We start from the raw sequence: 22,108 nt of genomic DNA on the forward strand, positions 1-22,108 counted from the left end.
CACTCCCTTGGGAGCAAGAGACTCCTTTGAGTCCTGCAGGAGCTTGTGACATGACTGGCTGTCCACAACATGAAGGGAATTGTAGTGGCTGCCATTGCAGGACACAGGTACTCAGTCCCAGTGTCATGAAAATGAAAATAATAACAAAGTATAGGGGCAGGGTTGGGGTACCCTGGCACCCAGCGCCCCATTAAAGATTTTTTTTTAGGGTTGCCGCGATCCCGCAGGACTCGTGCAGGAGCCCGCCCTAATCCATCACTCCCACAAAAGTCCTGTGGGAACACAGGTGCCAGCGCTGTTTCAGTGAAAGTCCTGCAGGATCGACAAAACAAAAAAGGGGGATTGGGTGTCTGTGGCCCTGTTTCCAATTCCTCACAACACATGGCGAAAGGTCTTGTGCAGGGGGATAGTTACTTATGCCAATAAAATATTACTTTACGTTTAAAAATAAAAAAATGAAGAAAAAAAAGATTCAAGTGATGTCATAGTTAGGTATGGTAATAATATGTTACTTTACATAAAAAAAATTGAAATTCACAGGAAGAAGTAAAGGTTAAAGTGATGTTACCGTTAGATGAAAATCTCTGTTTAAAGGTACCATTTTAAACTAAAACAGACATCACTGAAAGTCAGCAGTTATTGTTAACTGAGGTAAGTAACTACAACTCACACGCATTGCTTATGACCTCATATATCACATCAGCTATTACATGTCCTATGACATTATTGATAACATCACTAATGACACTGTGCATGGCGAGGGTGCAAGTTATAGAAACTTCTGTTGACTATGATTGGTGAATTTCAGTGACTTTTTTAGTTTTAAAATGTTACGTATAAACTGATATTGTCACCTATCTATAACATTATTTTTATGTTTTTTAGTGGCTTAATTATGTATACATACATACATAACTTCATCAATAATCTGTTTTATGTCTTACCTCATAGATGACTTTGCTGTATATCCCATCTTCATTAGTCACGTTTTTGCTAAACACATCTATTCCTTTAAGGAGCCATTCGCCTTTAGCAAAGTTCTTCTGGGAAGAAGTTGTCTCCAGATTAGAGTCTGTTTTCTGCACCATAATTATATCTTCAACTGTGGCAAGAGTAAAAGAACACCAATGACTAACTCATTTTGTGGTAGAAAGCCAATAGGATGTATACATTTTTTCTACAACTTCAAAAGATTAGAGGACTGAACGAGGCTACAACGTGTCTCTAACCTCTTGTATGAGAGCACATTTTTATCAATAAAATATTATGTAATGCAATTCCTCCTTATGGTAGAGGTAAGTTCTTGGCACCTTGATACACATCAAGACTCTCCTTCCGTGTAGCACGGCACCACGGAAGGAGAGTCTTGATGCGTATCAAGATGTCAAGCTTTAGCCTTTGGAACTTACCTCTAACATAAGGAGAAATTGCATTACAAAATATATCCTCACGGCGCGATAGACTACAACTTAAAGCAGCCCTGATGAAGTTCCACAAGTTTTTCTTTGGGAACGAAACGCATTGGCTGTTTTTATGAATGAATATGAATTTTGGAACAAAGAAAGAATTTGGAGAAATCATAAAAGAGTAAATTCATTTGCTTCAGTGCACCTCCTTTTGTTTAGTTCATAATAAGAAATATAGTAACTCTAAGAGTATTTACCAGTAGTTACCACATCATCCTCAGATCATTTTCTTTTTTTTTTAAACAATCTTTATTGAGTTTTTACATTGTTGAAGCAACCCATCCCACCACCCCTCACCCCACCCTGATACAGGCATGACAATTAAACAAATATAAACATTGGCCAGAATAAGCACGTAATTGTACAAAAATTATAATTGAACAAATTAAAATATAATAACATACTATACGATCTTGATTAATCAGTATGTTCCATCCATTGTGCTAAGGGATCCCAAATTTCTAACCCTTTATTTTTCTTATTCCGACCCTTCCGATTGTATATAGCAATTTCCAAACTATAGGTTGCTAGTATGCGAGCCTGCCATTGTTGAAATGTAGGTGAATATGGGTCGAGCCAGGCTGATGCTAGACATATTCTAAATACCGCCATTGCTACAAATATCAGTCCCCTTATGTGGGTCGGTCAGGTATCTCCGTCTACCACCAGTACTATTTCAGCGGTAGTTATCTCTATATTTGTTTTCAAAATTCTAGAAAGAAAAGTAGATATTTCCTGTTTTATAATATAGAGTTCCTTACAAGTGGCAAACATATGTATTATATCGACTTCAGGTAGTGAGCATCTTGGACATTGAGTCCCCTTGCCTGTACTCCACTTGGCTATTCTTTTAGGCATATAATATAATTGAAAAAAGGTCTTATAATATTGTGATTGTAGTTTAGTTGATATTAGGAGTGATTAAGAGTAATCAAATCCCATCTGAACAGAGGTTTCTGGTATTTCTAATAGATTCTGCCATATTTGAAAATGTTTGTCTAAGTCGTCGGGGAACATGATAATCAGATTATTGTATATTTCCCCAATTTTAATTGTGTTATTTTGGATAATCGTTTCAATTAATTGTATTTTCAGAAATGCCGAGTTGCCGCCACCCTTTTTCATTATAAAATCTCTAATTTGCAAGTATTTAAAAAAATCACGATGATCCAAACCAAATTTATTTTTTAATGGTTCGAATGGGCTGAACCCTCTTAAGTTGTAAAATGAACCAAGTCTAGTGATACCCAACCTAACCCACCGTTCCATACATGAATCAGAGAAAATCTCAGGGAGATTTCGATTTCTATATATAGTCGTATAGTGTGAAAATCTACTAACCCCCAGGATTTTGCGTATATTGCCCCACGCAGTATTTATTCCCTTTAAAGTTTTAAAGCGAACCTTTTTATAGTGACAATCATAGGTCAGACGCCAAAGATGATTTCCTATGTCTTCGCCCAAAATAAGTTCTTGTGGAGTCGGGACCCCCCTCACTTGATCTAATTGCGAGTTTGGGGTTAAAAGTGCTCTGCTATAGTTGAGAATGGTCGCCCTCCAATACATTTTAAGGTTTGGTAAGGCAAGTCCTCCTCTATCTTTGGGTAGATTAATAAATGTTATCCCATCAATTTCTTTAAAAATTTGTTGGTCAAACATTAGCCAAATAGTTCTGAAAAATATAAGAACTTGGGGAAAAATACCATTTTAATAAGATTACATCTACCAATGATAGTTAGGTGTAGATTATGTCGATTCTTCAATGCTTGGAACGTTTGTCTCAAAAGTGGATTAAGGTTAAGTTTAACCAAATTGTCAAGAAGTGAAATTAGCTCCTAAATAAACAGCGTTTTCTACTACCCTTATATCGCCAACCTTAATTTGGTTATTGATTATAATTTGTGTTTTGTTTTGGTTTAATTTATAACCCGAAACCTCTCCAAAATGCCTAGCTTCTTGTTCGATTAGTTTTATAGCTTCCTTTGGGTTAGTTGTAGTTATAGCAATATCATCGGCATATGCCAATGTTTTGGTGTTCCCATTGGGGGTCGTTATTGGTCTTATGGCTTGATTGTATTCTAGCCTCCGAAAAAACGGATCTATAAATAATGCAAATAATATGGGGGAACAAGGGCAGCCCTGCCTTGTCCCTCTCGTCACTTTGAAATTGTCAGATGTATCCCCGTTTATCATAACAGTTGCTTCCGGGTTAACATACATCATACGTATTGCCCTGATGAAATTTTCCCCTATCCCACTCCTTGACATAGTCGTCCATAAATATTGCCAGGTGACCCTATTGAACGCTTTTTCAGCGTCTAGTAGCATAAGTGCCATAGGGTCCCCTGTAGTTTCGGCTATGTCAAAGAGTGGGATAACCCTCTGTATGTGATCGGTGGTTGATCGGCCCGGAACAAATCCATGTTGCCTAGCTGAAATGATTTTATGAACTAGTGGAGCAAGCCGGCTGGCAAGTAATTTAGAATACATTTTAGAATCATTATTAATTAAGGTGATTGGACGGTAGGCCCCTAGCTCAGTGGGGTCTTTGTTCTTCTTGGGGAATACAGTAATTTTTGCTTGTGCCCAGGATCCTGGCGGTCGATCACCCTGAAACACATGGATCAATAGCTTGGTTAAGATCCCTTTCAGTTGTTTGTTAAATCTAGCATAAAATTCTGATGGAATTCCATCGAGCCCGGCTGCTTTACCAGATGAGAGGCTATTAATTGAGAGAAGTATCTCGACCCATTGTGGTTCTTCGGCCAAGCTATCTTGATCACTTTGGGGAAGTTGAGTCCATGTAACCAAATCCAGATACTCCTCAATTTGAGATTGGGTTTTACATGTCTCGGTATATAATTCCGCGTAATATCTTTTAAATGATTCTCTAATTGTTTTTGTGTCTTGTGTAAGCCACTAATGGGATCTCTAATCTCTTTAATTGTATTGTCAATATACTCCTGCCTAGTTTGAACTACTAGTTGATGACCCACTTTTTCCCCGAGCTCATAGACCTTTTCTTATTTTGGATGGCTTTACAAACTGCTTTTAATGTAAATGTTTCTACAATTTGATTTTTTGCAATGGCAACTTCTCTTATCACTTCCTCGACGTTAGTATTTCCCTGAATTGCCCTTACTAGATCTTCCTCTTTTTTAGTTAATTTGTTTTGTAGATTTTTTTGCTGTAATTTTGCACCTTGGTTACTTTTGATCGAAAATTTGATGGTTTCTCCCCCGATTCCCGCTTTGAGAGTATCCCATACAATTTCCAGCGAGGCGCTTCCGAGATTAAATTCTAAAAATTCAGGAATACAATTTTCTATAAGCTGGCAATATTCTTCGTTAAGCAGAAAAACCCTTTCAAAAGTCCACCTCTTATGGTTTGATTGTATCTTTCCTGTATCAATACTTATAATTAAAGGGTTATGATCAGACAACACCTTCGGTAATTTATCTATGGAGCATTTTGCAGCAATGCAATGTGAAGCAAATATATAGTCCAGTCTTGCGAATTTGTAATGTAATATAGTAACTCTAAGAGTATTTACCAGTAGTTACCACATCATCCTCAGATCATTTTCATTAAGTACTCACACATCAATTCCTTCAGCCTCTCACTAGAGATACGGTGCTCTTTAGTCCCAAACCAGATTTTCTACACAGAGGGTGACTGACCTCCTTCTGCAGGGAACTTTTGCTGCATGGCAGTTGGTTATCTTTTCAAGCTTCATGCTGTCAGTCCCATTGTCAGTGTATTTGGAAGTGGGGTTTGACGATTTGTTTGGCTAGCTAACACTTCTATGGTCTGCAGTGCAGTGTGCATTGCTCAGCTTCAGATAGTCTTAAACTTCTGCTAGGCTTGGCATCATGTCCAAGAACAGTGTTGCTGATAGTTTGGCAAATAGTGGCAGCTGGTGAGTTACTGGTAGCTCTCGGCTACCCATTGGAAACGCTTGTGCTAGAACCATAACTCACGTCCAACTCAAGGTTGGAAATATTACATAAATAGAAGCAAATGCTTCTTTTGAATGGCTCGATTATTCAAATTGTGGTGGTAAGAAAGATACAAATCATATCTTCAAAATAGAAAAGGTCATGGATAAAGGCAATGCAACTTAGCATAATTGCATTTTAAATGGAATATAATGCAATTTAACCTGTGTAATATAAATGAGCTGTATTGCCTGTCCTGCATGTATGAGCTCAAGTCGAAGGAGAGGATGCATGTGAAGGGAAAGCAAATAACAGCTCTTAACGTATTTCCACATGTTGGGCAATAACTCTTATAGTTGCCATCCTACCAATCACACACAACACAGACATACATAAGCAGACAAACAGGATAACTTTCCCTGTCTGCTCCAGGGATGAGTAATTCAAAATACAAACATTCATTGTAGTAGCATTGGGGTTAAGAGGGAAAACTGGTAGTGAAGTAATATAAAGAGCAATGAGAGAACTCAATGTGATTGGTGGAATACAGATGAAACATAAACAAATACAGAATTAATAGCTGGGTACCTTTTTTTTTGAACCCGATTATACATGTCACACTAGAGCTGGGACAATTTGCACCAACATTTTTGGACGACATAGCCTGCACTGGCCTCTGCTGGTTGGTAGGCTAGTCATATAGCAATAGCTTGTGTTTCATTTTACTATGTAATCTGTATCACTCCCCTGCCTGACTAACTTTGCTGTGTGGTCCACCTGAACTCAAGCCTATAACTTGAATATTTTCTTTATTACAATGTAAACATTTATAATGCTATTTGGGAGCGGGTGTGGCAGGGACCTGGAAAATGTTGTTTGCAAAATTTTATTACATTTTATAAAATTTATGTGAAATTACATTACATTTCCTAAAATTCGTTTTATGATATGTCACAGGACAATTGTGTATGTGAAAGAGAACATGCATTTGCAATGCCAATAGGTCTGGCTTATAATTGAAAGTGCCTCTTTAGTCACTAGTGGGAGTTTAGGCATTCAGCAACTCATCATACATGCACTCTGTCATTCATCCTTGCACTCGTGTCTCCCTTCATAAACAGTAAAACTCAGGCACAAACTCAACAAGTTTATGCTGGATAAATAAGAAAATGGAAGTGGAGAAAATAAAAACCTAATTGCATAAACGCAGTGCACAAAGGCTTGCAGGGCAAATAATAAAGATGTAAACATATCAGGGTGTGGCCCTGTTAGAACACTATTGTGCTTACCATACTGAAAGTGTAATGAAAATAAATCCTCAATGACTTGTTGTCTTTAACAGATGCTTATCACATTAAAAGGCAGGCCTACTGCCTTTATCATAAGATTTCCTAACAACAAACTCATCAGACATCAGACTAATGGCATCTGGTGTAACGTTTCCCAAGGAATCAGTCAAGCCTCTAACATTATAACTGGTTTATCACCATCACCACTTTAAGACGTGTGTATTGTACATAAGCTTTCCCACAAGGAAACAATCAGGCACACAGTCATAAAATTACAAATATGTACAAAATTACAGTTGGCGAAACACTATATAGTCCATCTTAAAAGGTATTTTCACAGTGCAACGTCTACATCCAGGGTTTGTCAGAGGAGGTAATCAACACCATAATCCTTGCACACTATAAAAATCTGTGTGCTTAGATGTAACAGAATACCTGTTGTCAGGCTTTATCACAGGATGATAATCCAAGGTTAAAGAACTTTTAGCTTTTACATGCTTTTAATAATAAATTGGTCAACCCTACTGCCTGTGTTTCAACATTTTATAAAATACAGATCAGATCTATTGCATGAGATATAGCTTTTCCCAATGAACCAATCAGGCCTACAGCCTTTATCATTGGTTTTTACCATAACCACTCCACGCCTAATGTATTCAGCATAAACTCACCCATGAGGCATCTACACCCAAGGTTTCTTGAAAGGAGTAACTAATGTTCAGGAGAAAATAAAATGTGAAGAAATCACGCTACCGTGGACATAAGCAGAGAGCGGTGCAGAATTATATGTGGTTAAAGAACAGCTCAGGCCTAAGCTTCACAATGATACTATATGAGTGAGGATTCACTAGAAATTAGAATGCATGGTTAGCAAGGTTCAGTTAAATGGAAACACCTGTTTGAACAAGCATTGAAGTGTTTATGATAACTGTACAGAAGCACATGTCTCATTCTCCTAGTTCATGGAAATGTGAACCAGAGAATACAGGTGAAAGATAACTTCAGTGCACACAGAGTCAGATAAGAAGTCTTGGGAGCACAACGATAAACAAGCATATACATTTGAACGGAATTTAATATTGTACTAAAGCTTTGTTAGACTTACAAAACGAGAATGTAGAGGAAAGGGTACGAGTTTAAAGAACATAGGTGATGTGATGTTTATGATTTACTAGATGCACATTTTGACCTGTTATTGGCGTCTGAGCTAGTTGTAATGTCAGAAGAATTTTGTGTATATAAGGGGCTGCCTGCAAACAGCAACTTGAGACAAGCCGGTTAACTGTGTAACTGTATTTTAGTTTCCCCACAACACTAACACCAAAACCCTTGCCTTAAATCGTAATCTGTGATACTCCATGAAATAACATACCTGTGTAAAGTCTTCAAGAAAATGTGCCAACAATCCATTCATAAATTCCTATTGGCTTTGACACATGTTTCTCATAATCGGAATATCAGGCTGCTTGCCTTTGCTATAATGGTTCATAATAAACAGATCATTCTTGATCACTGGGTTGTCACTATGACCTGCGGAGCTTTACTGTATTGGGTTTAATATTTCCCACAAGACAAACATTGCAATACAACAATCTTTTTCAGTGGAAGCCCACACTTTTTACCTAATCAACAGATTGCATAGAGGAAGATGGGTGGAGCAAAAGTTAATCTCTCAGAGCTGCTTTTTCTAGGTCTTGTTGCAGTGATTACAAATGATCTCGCAATAGCTGACCTGTCAAACAAATTGAAATGGCATCCCACTACAGTTGCTTCCTTCACTCTTTCACCACTCTCCTACATGAACACCCTCCTCTTTTCCTTGACATGAACAACTGATTTGTTGTCTTCCTTCTCTTCATTTGTGCCTCTGCCTACAGTCACTTCCTGGCTGCCTGATGCTGAAGCTCCATTGATGATCATAATTTCCAACGTACACCATAAGCGCAAGGCATACACCCTGCTCCACTGAGTGTTTTTTCCTCTTGAGTCCTGCATGACTGTGTTTTCCCATTCAATTGACCCTTATACTTAGAAACTAATTGAAGGAGGTATAGTTCAGCTAATTGGGGTGGTGTGGAGTGCAAAAAAACGATGGATTTAGGCCCAGATCTCTGTACTGGGGTGAATGTATGACATTGTTCTGCATTCTGTCCATCAACTGTGGTTTTTGCATTTGTCACCCCGAGTGGGATGGGTATGCTCAGACGTGACTCCCATGCACTCCACACCACTGGAGTCAAGCTATCCTGGCTGAAGACGGCTGAGAGCCAGAAACCGGTCCTAGGATGCTTGATTCCGGTCGAGGAAAGACATGGCTTGGCAGTTCGGGCTGGACTGTTCCCATGAGGCACAGGGTCAGGGCTGATTTGCATATGGCCATGTCTGAACTGGGGTATTGTGGAGTTCAAATAAACGATGGATTTAGGCCCAGATCTTTGTACTGGGGTGAATGTATGACATTGTTCTGCATTCTGTCCATCAACTGTGGTTTTTGCATAGTTCAGCTAAATACAAGAGACAGTGTATTACTGACTCTTAAGTATTATGATTTTGCTAACAAATTTAACAGGCATTTTATTTGCACATGAATAGGTTTTCAATTTTGTTCTTATCTAAGTAGGCTCCGTTATAATATAGACATATATAATATGCCTCTGTTTCATAGTTATAGCAGTGGTATATTGGCTGCATTCTGCAAGTAGTTGCAACTGGTAGAACATGTATTCAGGGATTCCAGCACACCTATTCACATAATCTAGTATTGACACTACAAGGATGACCATCTCCTTGTTTTCCAGAGGTCTGACTTGATGGCGTTGTTGATTTGAGGAAACAGAGACAGATTGTGGTCCAACAAAAAGTATTGTACCTTACATAAGCCTTAGTTATGGATTGGCTCCCATAGCTGTTTGTCAGTTTTATGGAGGTCGATCAATTGTTAGAGCTGCATCATCAAAATCCCCATTTTAAATGGATTTACTTCAAGGGTAACCTTTACTGTGCTCTGGATAATTGTCACCTGCCACTTTTCAATCTTAAAAGAAGCAGTGCTGTCTGAAGGCCTTTAAATCAAGATGCCGATCATCAGCAGAGTTTTAAATAATTCTATGTCAAAAGATTGTAGGAGTTTAATCAAGAGGGGATATATGAATTACATAATAAATTAACAATGCTGAGTCTTAAGTGACTCTGCACTGCCACTGGATAGTAAGCTCCAATACCTACAAAGGAGGCAATGTTCTGGTCTGCAATCTATAATGAGGGTGGGGTATAATCCACTTCAATTGCATAATTCAGATTCATAGCTCCCACAATCAGATGATACGCTGCAGTGGTTCAAGGCTTCTACAAAGGCAGGCAAATCTAACAATGTTGGAGCCCTATGTCACCACTCCGAAAACCTCCATTCTGTGGTTAAGGACTATTAATAATAATAATAATAATAATAATAATAATAATAATAATAATAATAATAATAATAATAATAATAATAATAATAATAATAATAATAATAACATTTATAGAGCGCCTGGCTACACTAAGGCCAGTGTGTCCCAGCGCTATGGTGCGGCTAGCAACAGTTAAACAGACAAATCCCTCTCTCCAGATCCTCAGAAACGGACCTCCTCCCCCTCTAACTAGAGGGGAAGAGATGGGTTTTTAATTGTTTCCGAAACATACGTTCAGAAGTCTCCAGTCGCATTCTAGGTGGGAGTCTGTTCCAGTGTTGAGCTGCCTGAACACGGAAAGAGCGCCCACCCATCCGGGCTCTTCTGATCTTAGGGACCTTTGCCCGCGCTGTTCCAGTAGATCTCAATTGGCGTGCAGGAGTATAAGGGGTCAGCAGGTCAAGAAGATAAGAGGGCCCTTTCCCCTGCATAATGCGATGACTAATCAACAGGGTTTTAAAGAGCACCCGTTCTTTGATAGGAAGCCAATGCAGTAATTCAAGGGCTTTCTTAGATGACGCTCTTTTGGGCAGCATCGAGACCATACGAGCAGCCGCATTTTGTATACGCTGTAGCCGAGTGATACACCTGATATTAGCTCCCAGGTACAGGGGCATTCCCATAGTCCAGCCTAGATGTGATAAGGGCATGGACAAGGGTTTTCCTGGCCGACGTGGGAAGTAGATCAAGTGTCTTCCGCATGCTTCTCAAAATACCAAAGCACTGTCCTGCCACGCGCCTTGTGTGATACTCAAAGGAGATTTTATTGTCTAGCCAGATACCCAAATTTCTGACTTGTTCACTGGGAGTAGGTTGAGGCCCCAGCACCTGTGACCACCATGCCGATGTCCACACAGACGGTGCTTTTCCCACAACCAGCACTTCCGTCTTACTTCCGTTTAATTTCAAACAGTTATTAGCCATCCAGGCCGCTACTTCCTGTAGGCACGTCGAAAAGTTACTGGCTGCTGCCTCATCTGATTGAGCGAGAGACACAACAAGTTGGGTGTCATCAGCGTAGGATACCACTTGCACCCCAAACCTTTCAGTTATCTCTGCTACTGGAGTTACGTAGAGATTAAAAAGGGTGGGGCTCCGGCTGGACCCCTGAGGCACCCCCTGTTTCAGCCTAGTGTTCTTCCACCGGTAAGGTCCTTGAGCTATTTGGAAGCTACGATTCTGGAGGAACGACTCCAACCACTCCAAAGCTCTACCTGCCACTCCCCCTTTTTTGAGACACTGCAGCAAGGTGTAATGTGCTACAGTGTCAAAGGTAGCACTTAAATCCAGAAGGAATAGTGCTGCTGTCTGACCTTGATCCACCGACTTCCGTATGATTTCCGTTGATAGGAGCAAGGCAGATTCAGTAGAATAGGACGCAAGAAAGCCTGATTGGGTGGGGTGGAGTAGTTTACAAGTTTCAATATGCTCTGTCAATTGAATATTGACAACTTTCTCCGTGATTTTAGCAAAGTAGGGAAGAAGGGAAATTGGGCGCAAATTGTCCAGTTGCTCCGCGCTAATATTAGGTTTCTTTTTAAGCGGAAGCACCACCGCCTCTTTCCAAGCTATCGGAACAATACCCAACCCAAAAGAGTGTTCTACCAGATGGCGTATGTGGGGTTCCAGAATTTTTATACTTTCCCTTAGTATTTTTGCAGGCGCTGGGTCATTAGGGGAACACGATTTGATTTTAGACGCTATATCAATTAGGACATCCTGCGGGGGAGTGCTAAAGGATGTAAGTGACTCAGTTCTGTTATGCTTTGTAGTGGTTTCTTCTATCCCACCGCACACTCTGGCCTCCACCGGGAACGAGGAATAGATTTTTCCCACTTTATCAGCAAAGAACTGTGCCACATGATCACAGGACAGGGAGGATACTTTCTTAAACACAGAAAACAGCTCCTTGACTGAATTATCAGCTCCCTCTATTCTGTCCCTGTAATAGGAAGTATGATGTTTCCTTATCAGAGCATGATAGCTTTTGAGCTTGATTTTATAATCCCTCCCGTCTACCATGGAAAAACCTTTCCTCCAGCGTCTTTCAAGGCGTTTGCACACCGCCTTTTCCTTGATGAGCTCGGGCCCAAACCATGGTGCAGATTTAGTTTGCCTCCAGGGTTTTTTATTGGTCCAGGGGCTGTGTTGTCCAGTGCTTGTGTGATGCGACTATCAAGAGCTTCACACGCCGCCTCAATCTCTAGACCCTCTGGGGGTCCACCCTGACCAAGAAGATTGTTAAATTTGTCCTTGGAGAAGCCTGCCCATCTCCTCCGGCTGTTTTTATCATCCGCCTTACCTACCCTCACCATCTGTGTCTCTATCTTAAAAGAAATCTGAAAGTGATCCGACCAGACCACAGGTACTGGGGGATCGACAGCCATCAATTCCCACTTGGAGAAGATCGGATCTAATAAGTGGCCGCGACCATGGGTGGGCAGTTCCGACTTAAGAGTCATTTGCATTGCTGCCAGCTCATTACGAATCTCCAGTGCCTCTGTGTTGGCGGGATCGTCAAAATGGAAATTTAAGTCCCCCAAGAGTAACAATCTCTCATATCGTATAGCTGGCTGTACTAAACAGTCAACCAGGCTCTCCGTAAATCTAGTCCCTGGGCCCGGGGCCTATAAACTAAGAACCCTTTCAGGACTTGTCTATCAAGACCTGTGATAGAGAAGAAGCCAGCTTCACTCTCCCTGATGTCAGCTACCTCCAATGTACATTGTATTTCAGACTTAAAGATTATAGCGAGTCCACCTCTCTGCCCCGTGGGTCTGTCTATCCTATTGATGTTGTATCTCCGCGGTAATGCATCTATAATGTCGGGAGCAGAGTCCTCATTCAGCCACGTTTCAGTTAAAAACATAACGTCCAGCTGTCCATCTATTAGTAAGTCATGTACATCCATTTTATGCTTCCCTAAAGATCTGCAGTTAATAAGGGACAGTCTCATTTTCTGTGCAGCATTCACAGATTTGGGCTGCTGGCCCAGAATAAAGGGGCAGTGATTACACCTTCTTCTTTCAGAGGTTAGCGCTATACTGTGTACACACTTATCTCCAACCCTAGGCAGGAATTTCAGCAGTTATTTGGCGCTATATTTCATTACAGTAGGAGGACCGGCAGGGGTTCTGGCCCCTAGCCCCGTACGGCCGCGAACGGGCGCAGACTGGCTTGTCTTTGGCGCGTCTTCGAAGCGCCGGTGGCGCGCCCGCTGCGCGCGTCCGCTGCGCTGCCATTGAGGCATGGGTCTTTTATCCTCAATCGCTCCCTCCAACTAGAGCGCTAACCGCCGTACGCGGAAGTGCCTGGCTCTACCTACCCCGCCCTCCGCGCAACGGTACTGGCTACCGCATCGGACCAGGGCGGGAAGGACAGAACGCCGAGTTCAGGCCTCCAGGTGAGTACCGTCTGCCACACAGTACCCTCTCAACCCTGCCTTAGTTTTTTAAATTCTAAAAGAGATTCTTGTGCATTAAATAAATGCCTAAGCCACGTGCAGAGTAAATAAAATATTGTAAGACAAATGAGAGATACTTGCAGGGTTAACTAGCGTAGCAAGCCACAAACATCTCAGGGGGACACTGCCACCGCCTGCCTTCGCCGTCAAGATACAAAAAAAAAACTGAATGCTATAAGTGGGTGTGAATCTTGTGCATGCTTCACTCACAAACATTTTCGGATCACTATGTGGTGAACCATAGTTATTTGCTCAAGAGCTTGGCCAGGCCTGGTAAAATTGAGTTCACAAAAAGAAAGAGGAACCAGGAGCTGTTTTAACCAGGCCCAGCACATGTACTCCTTCACAATACTAGTCTGTGTATAAATGGTGTGCTGTTCCTTGGGGAGTGTGAAATAACCTCCCTTTGGAGGAAGTGCCCTCACACACCCCGATGGGTGTCATGCTTCATCCTTTAGGCGTGCTCCTTATCGGGCCAGCACTGCAATGCCTGACGGGCACCCGCGAAGGGGCTCTTTGGCAGAGTTCTTTTAGATAAAGCTGTTGGGTGCATGGGGTTGTGTGAACAGTATTGAGTAGAGTAGCGATGTGAAAAAGGTGAGTTAAAATAGGTTTAGGAAGGCCCTATTTCATACATTTTAATCAGGTGACTTACTCACCTAAGTAAAAACAGTGTGGCTCTATTTGGAGGCAATGGTCCTATAGAGCGAGCGTGCTGTGTATTGTGGTCAACATGCTTCTTTCCATTGTCAGCCCCGATGGGGGCTATTGACAATTCGTCAGAATTGGTTAATCAAGAAATTATCCGGAACTCTTACACTACTGCAAGGTTAGTGCTACCAACGTTAATAGATGCTCAAGTCACCAGCTATGCGAATACATACAAGATACGCTTTTATCTTGTATTACGTGACCCCACATTAGTTAGGTCTAAGCTGATGGGAAAGGGAAACAGAGCTCGTCCATTCATGATATTCAGGCAGCTTGGCGACTAGACCTTCACCTACCCGGGAGGTACAGAGCCAGGGTCTAAAGCTGTCTCCTTATTCACTGCATCCCTGCAACATGTACAGGTGGTCGATAATGTCCTTCCTCTTGCTTCCAAGGACATTAAACAATATAGCAAACTTCCTTTGTGTAGTGAATTTATCACTTTCATTGCTTGTAGGATATTTGCTAAGCCCCCTAAACCAACTTTTTCATGGTTTTCGGATCACCAGAAGTCTCTAGAAAACACAGTAGAGTGGACGGACTGTGAATATTTTCCACGACTCTATCACAGTCAATTGTTCATGACAACCGCAACAGTAAGAGGATGCACACAAACACCTTTCGTATAAAAATAAATGTTTACACACTGCTCACATAGAGAGTTGAGGCCTGCGGCATTCATGCAATCAAAACACAGAATATGAATTTGAGCAGAAGACTATCCTGGTCGAGTAATGTTCAGTGACCAGCCATCTAAAATAGGTAATTCACACAAACCTGTCTTACCAGATGACAAACCCCGACCTCCAAACGGTTTAGGGGCAAGTCATTGCACTATCATAGCTCTTCCTCTCTGAAACTATCTTTCTTTGCTCCTTCACCATGAGTCAAGTATTAGCTAATTTTGTAAACACCTGGGCATATGAAAGTGAATGTCCTGCAGATCCAAAGCAGAAATCCATTCGTCTAGATCCAGGGCAGACAGAACTTGAGCCAGCATTTTGAAATGGTCTTTTCGTTGGATGTCATTTATAGGCAAAGAAGTGAAAATTCATGGATTTTTGGACAATCTCAGAATTTTAGCTTCCTCCTGTGATTATGACTGTAACATTAAAACCTATCTACGTTATCGATTAGTTTAAGGAAGTTTTAGTAAGAAAATACAAAAACAGTTTTATGTACTTGTAATCCAACATTCACAGGGTTAATATGTACAGCCAAAGGATTGAAAGATCGAAGGTGTCAACTAAAGCATTGGCAAATAATGAACATAAAAATGCATTGAATGAGAAGGCAGTATGCATGGATGAATGTGAGGGTAAAAAGTAGAATTTTGAAACAAAGAAAACGTTTTTTTCTACCTTTCTGGGTTACAAACTAAGGGCCCTATTAGGATGGCGGACGGACCTGCGTCCGTCCGCCACCCCAGAGGAGGAGGGACCGCCCGCAGGGGCAGCGGCGGTCCCTCCGTACAAATTAGGATGTGACCGCCACCCTGGCGGTCACATCCTGTATGTTTAACATTGCGGCGGGTGCTGCTTGAAGCAATCAGTGCAATGCAATCATTTGTACATGCAAATGCAGGGGGGTACCATAGGTACCCCCCATGTGCACCCCCACCCCCACCCCCCTTCACCCGGGGGGCCCGCAACGGGCCCCCAAAGAAAAGTCTGTATGCCTTTTCGTGGAGGCATTGCCGCCGCGGAAAGGCATTACAAAATTCAAATCCTAATATGGCTGGCAGTGTCTGATAGACAATTCATATAAATACAGCCTATCATCAGATTAAATTAAATTAATGGAACCATCACAGCAACCACTGCTTTTACTACTCCATTTGGAGCTAATAAGTATCTCAGATTACCTTTTGGTTTGGCATCGGCTGCAAGTTTCTTTCAATGACTTATTGGTACTCTGTTTAAGAATGTTTCAGGTGTTTTGTCGGCACTTGTTGAACATTCTATATCAGCCAACCATTTTGAGAGTGATTTCTACAGGCAAGTGAATTACATTATGCTGAAGCCACCAGGAAGTGGGCATCTGGAGGCAATGCCATCCCATATGAACAGTAAATGGCTTATTTGCCATAATGTCATTACGAAAGGACTCAAAACCTTGGAAGAAAGGAATTATATCACTGGTCTGCATACCACCCTGAAGTGAGTCTGGAGCCAGGGCTGGAAGGGAGGACCTATGTGCATTTTAAAGACCTGTCTTTGAAGTCTCCCCCTCTTCAAAGGCCCTACTGAGTATAAGTACTGGACCTCTGACACCATGACTGTCGCTCACTTCTGAACCTGTGACCTCTCTGCCACTAAGAACTGCTATGCTGCTGAAAGGGCTGCCACTCCGCTGGACTGCTGTTTACTGGACTACTGCCTTGCTGTGTTGCCCTGCTGCCTGCTGCTCTCTCTTGCCTGGGTGAGTAAGACTGGACCTGCATCACTTGAATTCAGAGTGAGATCAAGGGCTAGCTGGATGGCATCCTGATCTGAAGTCTCAGGGACACAAACGACTTCCAATCAACCTGCTCCTGCACCTGGACTCTGCTCTAGTGAAACTGATGCATCCTCTACTGCGGAAACAGAATCAACGCATCAACGCTGTTGCAGGAACAGAACTGGTGCATCACATTTAGAACTGATGCATTGCCTTCGGCAATCGCTTTACCACAGAACCAGTATATTGCTTTTGGAACTTTTGCATCTTCTGCTGCGGAAACAAGATGAATGCATCGCACCAGTTATAACACAGAACTAGCATATCGCCTTCGGAACTACAGCATTTCAGGATAGACGCATTGCTGCTGCTGAATGGAGAAAACCACTGGTGTTTCACTTCGGCTGCACCCCGCATCTTTGTTGACGCAACCAGAATGAAGATACTTTCATTCAGTGGGCCTCACTGGGTCCCTGTATTCGGCCCATGCTTCATCATGGTCTTTTGATTTTGTAACGGTCCAGCGCAACCAGATTTCCCAGTAAACGCTTATTGCTTATAAGCTTTATTTTAGAGTTTATTCTTTTAAAATTCATATCTCAAGTTCTACTTATGAATTTTGGTCTTTGTCTTTTGATTTTGTTTTATTTATTACATTAAGTTCCATTTTTCTAACCTGGTGTGGTATCTTTTTGTGTGGCGTTTTCACAGTTTTACCGTTTGAAGTGATGCATAAATAATCTTTTACACTGCCTCTAACTTAAGCCTGACTGCTTTGTGCCAAGCTACCAGAGGGTGAGCAATGGTTAATTTAGGGCTTGCTTGACACTTACCCTGACTAGGAATGTGGTTGTTGTTTGACTAAGGGTCACACCCCTGTGAACCAACAACCCCATTTCTAACAGCTCCAATTTGGAAATGATCACTTATTAAATGTAATCAGGTAACTCGAATGTTATACTATGGGAGAGGCAGACCTTGTAGTAGTGAAACATACATTCAAGAGTTTTTCACTACCAAGAATTGTAAAACTAAAATGTACATGTCCAACTTTTTAAAATAAACTGTACGTTGCCCTCTGGTCTGTACAGGGCCTATACTAGGGGGTGACATATGTATTAAAAAGGCAAGTTCAGGCCTGGCAAAAGGTTTATTTTGCAAGGTTGACATTGCAGTTTAAAACTGTGCACAGGCTGCAATAGCAGACCTGACACATGTTTAAAGTGCTACTTAAGTGGGGGGCACAATGAGGGCCGCAAGCCCATAAGTAACATTCAGTTTCCAGTTCCTGGTCACAGGTAGTGACATTTTACTAGCTCTTACAAAAAAATTAAATATGTCTGCGATTGCACAGGCATTCAGCACAGATTAGCAGTGGTAACGTGTGCAGAGTCCTAAAGCCATCAAACAAGAAGTCAGCAAAAAAGGAAGGTTGAAGGCAAAAAGATATGGAAAAACCACGCCAAGGATGCCAGGTCTAACTAAAATTAGAGGAGACAACTGGTGCAGAATCTGGATCAGAGCCACACTACAATCAAAAAACAAAAAAGTTGTGTGTTTCCTCCAGAAAAGAGATGATTTAAAAACCCAATCTGATGCATTTTGCTAGTTAACATATTTACAGTTTCAAGTTGGATAGCAATGATGGGACACAGCAATGAGCTATATTGTTAATTGTTAAATACTTGTAAAGCGCACAGCTGCCCCAGCAAAGGGGCGTCCCGGCGCTGTATACCGCTGGGGAACCCATCCTGGCTTTCCCTGTGAGATGGTCCCTCCTGGGCATCTCTAAGGTGAAGACCAGCATCCCCAGCGCTGATGGGGCCGTTTGTAGAGATTAAGCAAGCTATTGCCCAGAGTTGCTGAGTGGGACCCATGGTTGGAGTAGGCACCGAGGCAAGAATTATCGAGCCCACTGACCATGGCCCAAGACCCTGCCGCATTGGGAATCGAACCCTGGTCCCGGGCCAACCTCTGCTGTCGGGTCTGCCAACTCTAACTAGTGAGCCACACCACTCCACTATAATTTAATAGACCCTAGCTACAGTTCAAGCATATTGCTTAGCTTTTGAATGACCCTCACTGATCGAAGAAAATACGCTTGGAGACTTGGGAAAACACCCCCTACAAAATAAGAATCAATGCTACATCATGCCGCACAGGATCTTCTTTCACCTTTGCAATTCATTTTATGGTCATTGGTTATTTGAACCCCTGCTGAGCTGCATTCATATTCCTGGCATGTTACCTGAATAAGTATATGGTCCGAAAGTTAAATTGCACTTCTGAATATCGAATGGAAATTTGTAGAGGTCTAAAGAACAGGCTGTGACAATCCTCATTGGTCTTTGCCAGTAAATAGTTCCATTGCTGTGCAGCAGGATGTATGGAACTGGTGGAGATTGGTCCTCTTCAGTTCTATGACACAAAACACATTTTCAGTGAAAAGCAACTCCTCAAGATAAGCACTAATCAACTTAGCATCACATATTATTATTCATACAAAGTATGTATTTAATAAAATTAGAATATAGATGTGATTTATTTATATTTTTTTATTTATTAAGTTTTATATAGCGCGAACGTGACCCACGAGGGTATCAGAGCGCTTTACAATATACATCTATTAAACATTAGAAGGTTGAGTAGTATACAAACATTTAGTATTCGCCATTCCGTAGAAAAGAGGTAGATAGTAGTATATGGATAACATTGGTGACTAATAGTCAACAAAGAATGATCCTCGAGGAAATCAGAACGCTTCACAATACACAGTATATACAGAGTTATTAAACATTAGGTGATTGAGGTATTAAACATACATTTGGTATTCACCTTTATGGTTTTCATAGGTGACTATAGGTCAGCATAGAATTAAAGTGATACTAAAATGAAAACATACAAATACAGGACCATATTTATCAGGGGCTTGCATTGCTCTTGCGTCATGCAAGTCTATGTAAAGCAGCACAAGGCAACGTAATCCTTTAAGTCAGATTTACTATGCCATACAGAGCCACATTGCTTAGCTCTGTGAGGCATAGTAAATCTGGAGCAACATAAAGCAGTGCAAGTGGCTGCCTTGTATTTCTCCATGCTGGGAAAGCATTCCATGGGTGGAGTGTAGGTGTTCCCATGCACACGCCAATGGTTTTGGATGAAGTCCCATATTTACTAACACTAGTAAACCCGGGAATGTGTCATAATGCTACGCCTTCCCAGATGAGGTGCAACAAGGAGGAATATGGTTATTTCTCTCAATTCTTTCCTCTTTCTACATGTGCTTCTTTCTGTTATGTTATATTGTGTTGTGTTGTGTAATGGTATATTATGTTATGCTATGTTGAGCTGTATAGCACACGTATCACCCGTGACATTCTCTGTGGAGTTATTTAAAGAGCCAGGTCTCCAGCTTTTTTGGGAAATCCAGAAGTGAGGATGAGGCTCTGATACGTTGTGGGAGGTCCTGCCATGTTTTGGGTGCGTGTAGGAGAATGAGTGACCATCTGCTCTGCTTTTGTGAATTCAGAGAGTGTGTACAAGTGAGAATGAGCCTGAGTGTAGGTGTCTGGCAGGCTGGAGAAAGAGTATGAAGTTGTACAGGTATGTTGGCCCTGTATGTGCATGAAGAGTTTGAAAAGGCTACATTTGTGAATGGGGAGCCAGTGAACTCTCTGAGGTGGAAGGAGATGTGGGTGTGGAGCGGGAGGTTGAGCATTCTGGATGGCATGAAGTCTGTGTAGTAGCTGTTTGGAGATTCTGGCATAGAGTGTGTGTCTGGTGTTCTGTGGCAGTCACTTGAAGATCTTTCGTAGCATATGCAGGATGCTGAAGCAGGCAGCGTTCACTGAGTTGACTTGTGCCATCATGTTTAGGATCATCCCAGATTTCTGGTATGGTTGATGAGTGTTGGTCCTAGCTCTGTGGGCCACCAGATGGCATCCCACATGCATGTCCTGTTTCTGAAAACCAGTACTTCCTTCTTGTCTGAGATGAGATTCAAGCAGTTGGTTCTCATCCATTCCGCTACCATGATCATGCAATTGGTGAAGTTGGCTCTAGTTGTGGTTGTCTTGTTGTCAGGGGGAGGATGAGTTGGGTGTCATCAGCATAGCAGATTAGAGAGATGCCTTGGGATCAGATAATGTTGGCAAGCGTAGACGTTGAATAGGATCAGAAAAAAGATGATCTCTGGGTGACTCCGCAAATCAGATTCTTGGTCTACGATGTGAAGAGTGGCAGTCTGACTTTTTGGGTTCTTTCTGTGAGAAAGGAGCAGATTCAGTTGATTGGTTGGAGGTCATTGGGTGCCAAGCTCATTGAGTTTTCCGATGAGCTTGTTGTGGGATACTATTTCAAATCCTGGGGAGAGGTCGAGCAGGATGAGGGCAGCTGTTTCTCCTTTGACTAGAATGGTCTGGATGTCATCAGTGGCTGTGATGATTGTTCTGTTTTGGTGCTGTGGTTTCTTTCTGAATCATGATTGAGTGTTGTCCGGTAGGTGGTGTTTTTCGAGGTGGGTTGTGATTTGGCTGGGTAGGGGGGCAGAGAGATAGGACGTAAGTTGCTTAGTTGGCTTGGGTCAGCCGGCGTCTTCTTGAGGAGGATGTTGACCGCTGCATGCTTTCAATCGTCCAGGAATGTAGTCGATATGATGGAGGTGTTGATGATGTGGATAAGGGTGGTGCTGATGGGTGATGCTCCAAAGTTGTATATGTGGTGGGGGCCTGGGTTCGTCGGGGCTTCTGAGTGTATGGTCTGCATGATTTCTGCTGTATGTTCTCTAGTAAAAGATCTCCAGTCAGCCAGATGGCCAACATGGTTGGTGATGGGCCGGTTTGGGATAACATCCCTGGCATCTGGTTTGTGTATGAAATTGTTGTAGATATTTGCAATTTTACCGTGGAAGAAGTTTGTCAGGTCATCTCAAACTTCTTAGGAATGGGTGATGCTGCTGATGGAGGCTGAGGGTGTGGTGAAGTAATTGGCGATTGAGAAGATCTCCTTGCAGCTGCATTCAGCTAGCGATTTTTACTTGACGGCTCTCAGTTGCTGGTGATAGCGTCTGAGTGCAGCCTTCTAGGTAGTTCTATTGGTGTGTTTTTGTGATTAGCTCTTAATTTTCTCTTGAGCGGTTTGAATTGTTGTTTGGAGTCTTGAAGGTCCTCTGATTACCAGCCGGCCTGCTTGTTGGTTATTCTTTGCTTGTTCTCTTTGTTGGGTGGAAGAGCATTTGCTCAGTTCTTGATCTGGTTGTTGAAGTTGGTGATGTCCTCATTGAGGTTGTCTGTGAGATTAGATTGATCAATGCGGAGGGCTTTGAGCCAGTCTGCTTCTGAAATTTTGCCCCACC

General features: G+C 41.9%; 1 protein-coding gene across 1 annotated transcript in view; it reads right to left on the reverse strand.

The window, feature by feature from the left end:
• Window positions 1-22,108, reverse strand: part of LOC147673741 (5-hydroxytryptamine receptor 3A-like) — a 193,357-nt gene that overhangs the window by 78,395 nt on the left and 92,854 nt on the right. Inside the window, exons 5-6 of the mRNA XM_086945525.1 lie at window positions 19,004-19,173; window positions 945-1,102 (exon numbers count right to left, since the gene is read on the reverse strand). Of these exons, the coding sequence (XP_086801651.1) occupies window positions 945-1,102; window positions 19,004-19,173 (328 nt within the window). The remainder of the gene's footprint in view (window positions 1-944; window positions 1,103-19,003; window positions 19,174-22,108) is intronic.

Source organism: Lissotriton vulgaris, chromosome 12, assembly GCF_964263255.1.
Source record: "Lissotriton vulgaris chromosome 12, aLisVul1.2, whole genome shotgun sequence".
Classification (NCBI taxonomy): domain Eukaryota; kingdom Metazoa; phylum Chordata; class Amphibia; order Caudata; family Salamandridae; genus Lissotriton; species Lissotriton vulgaris.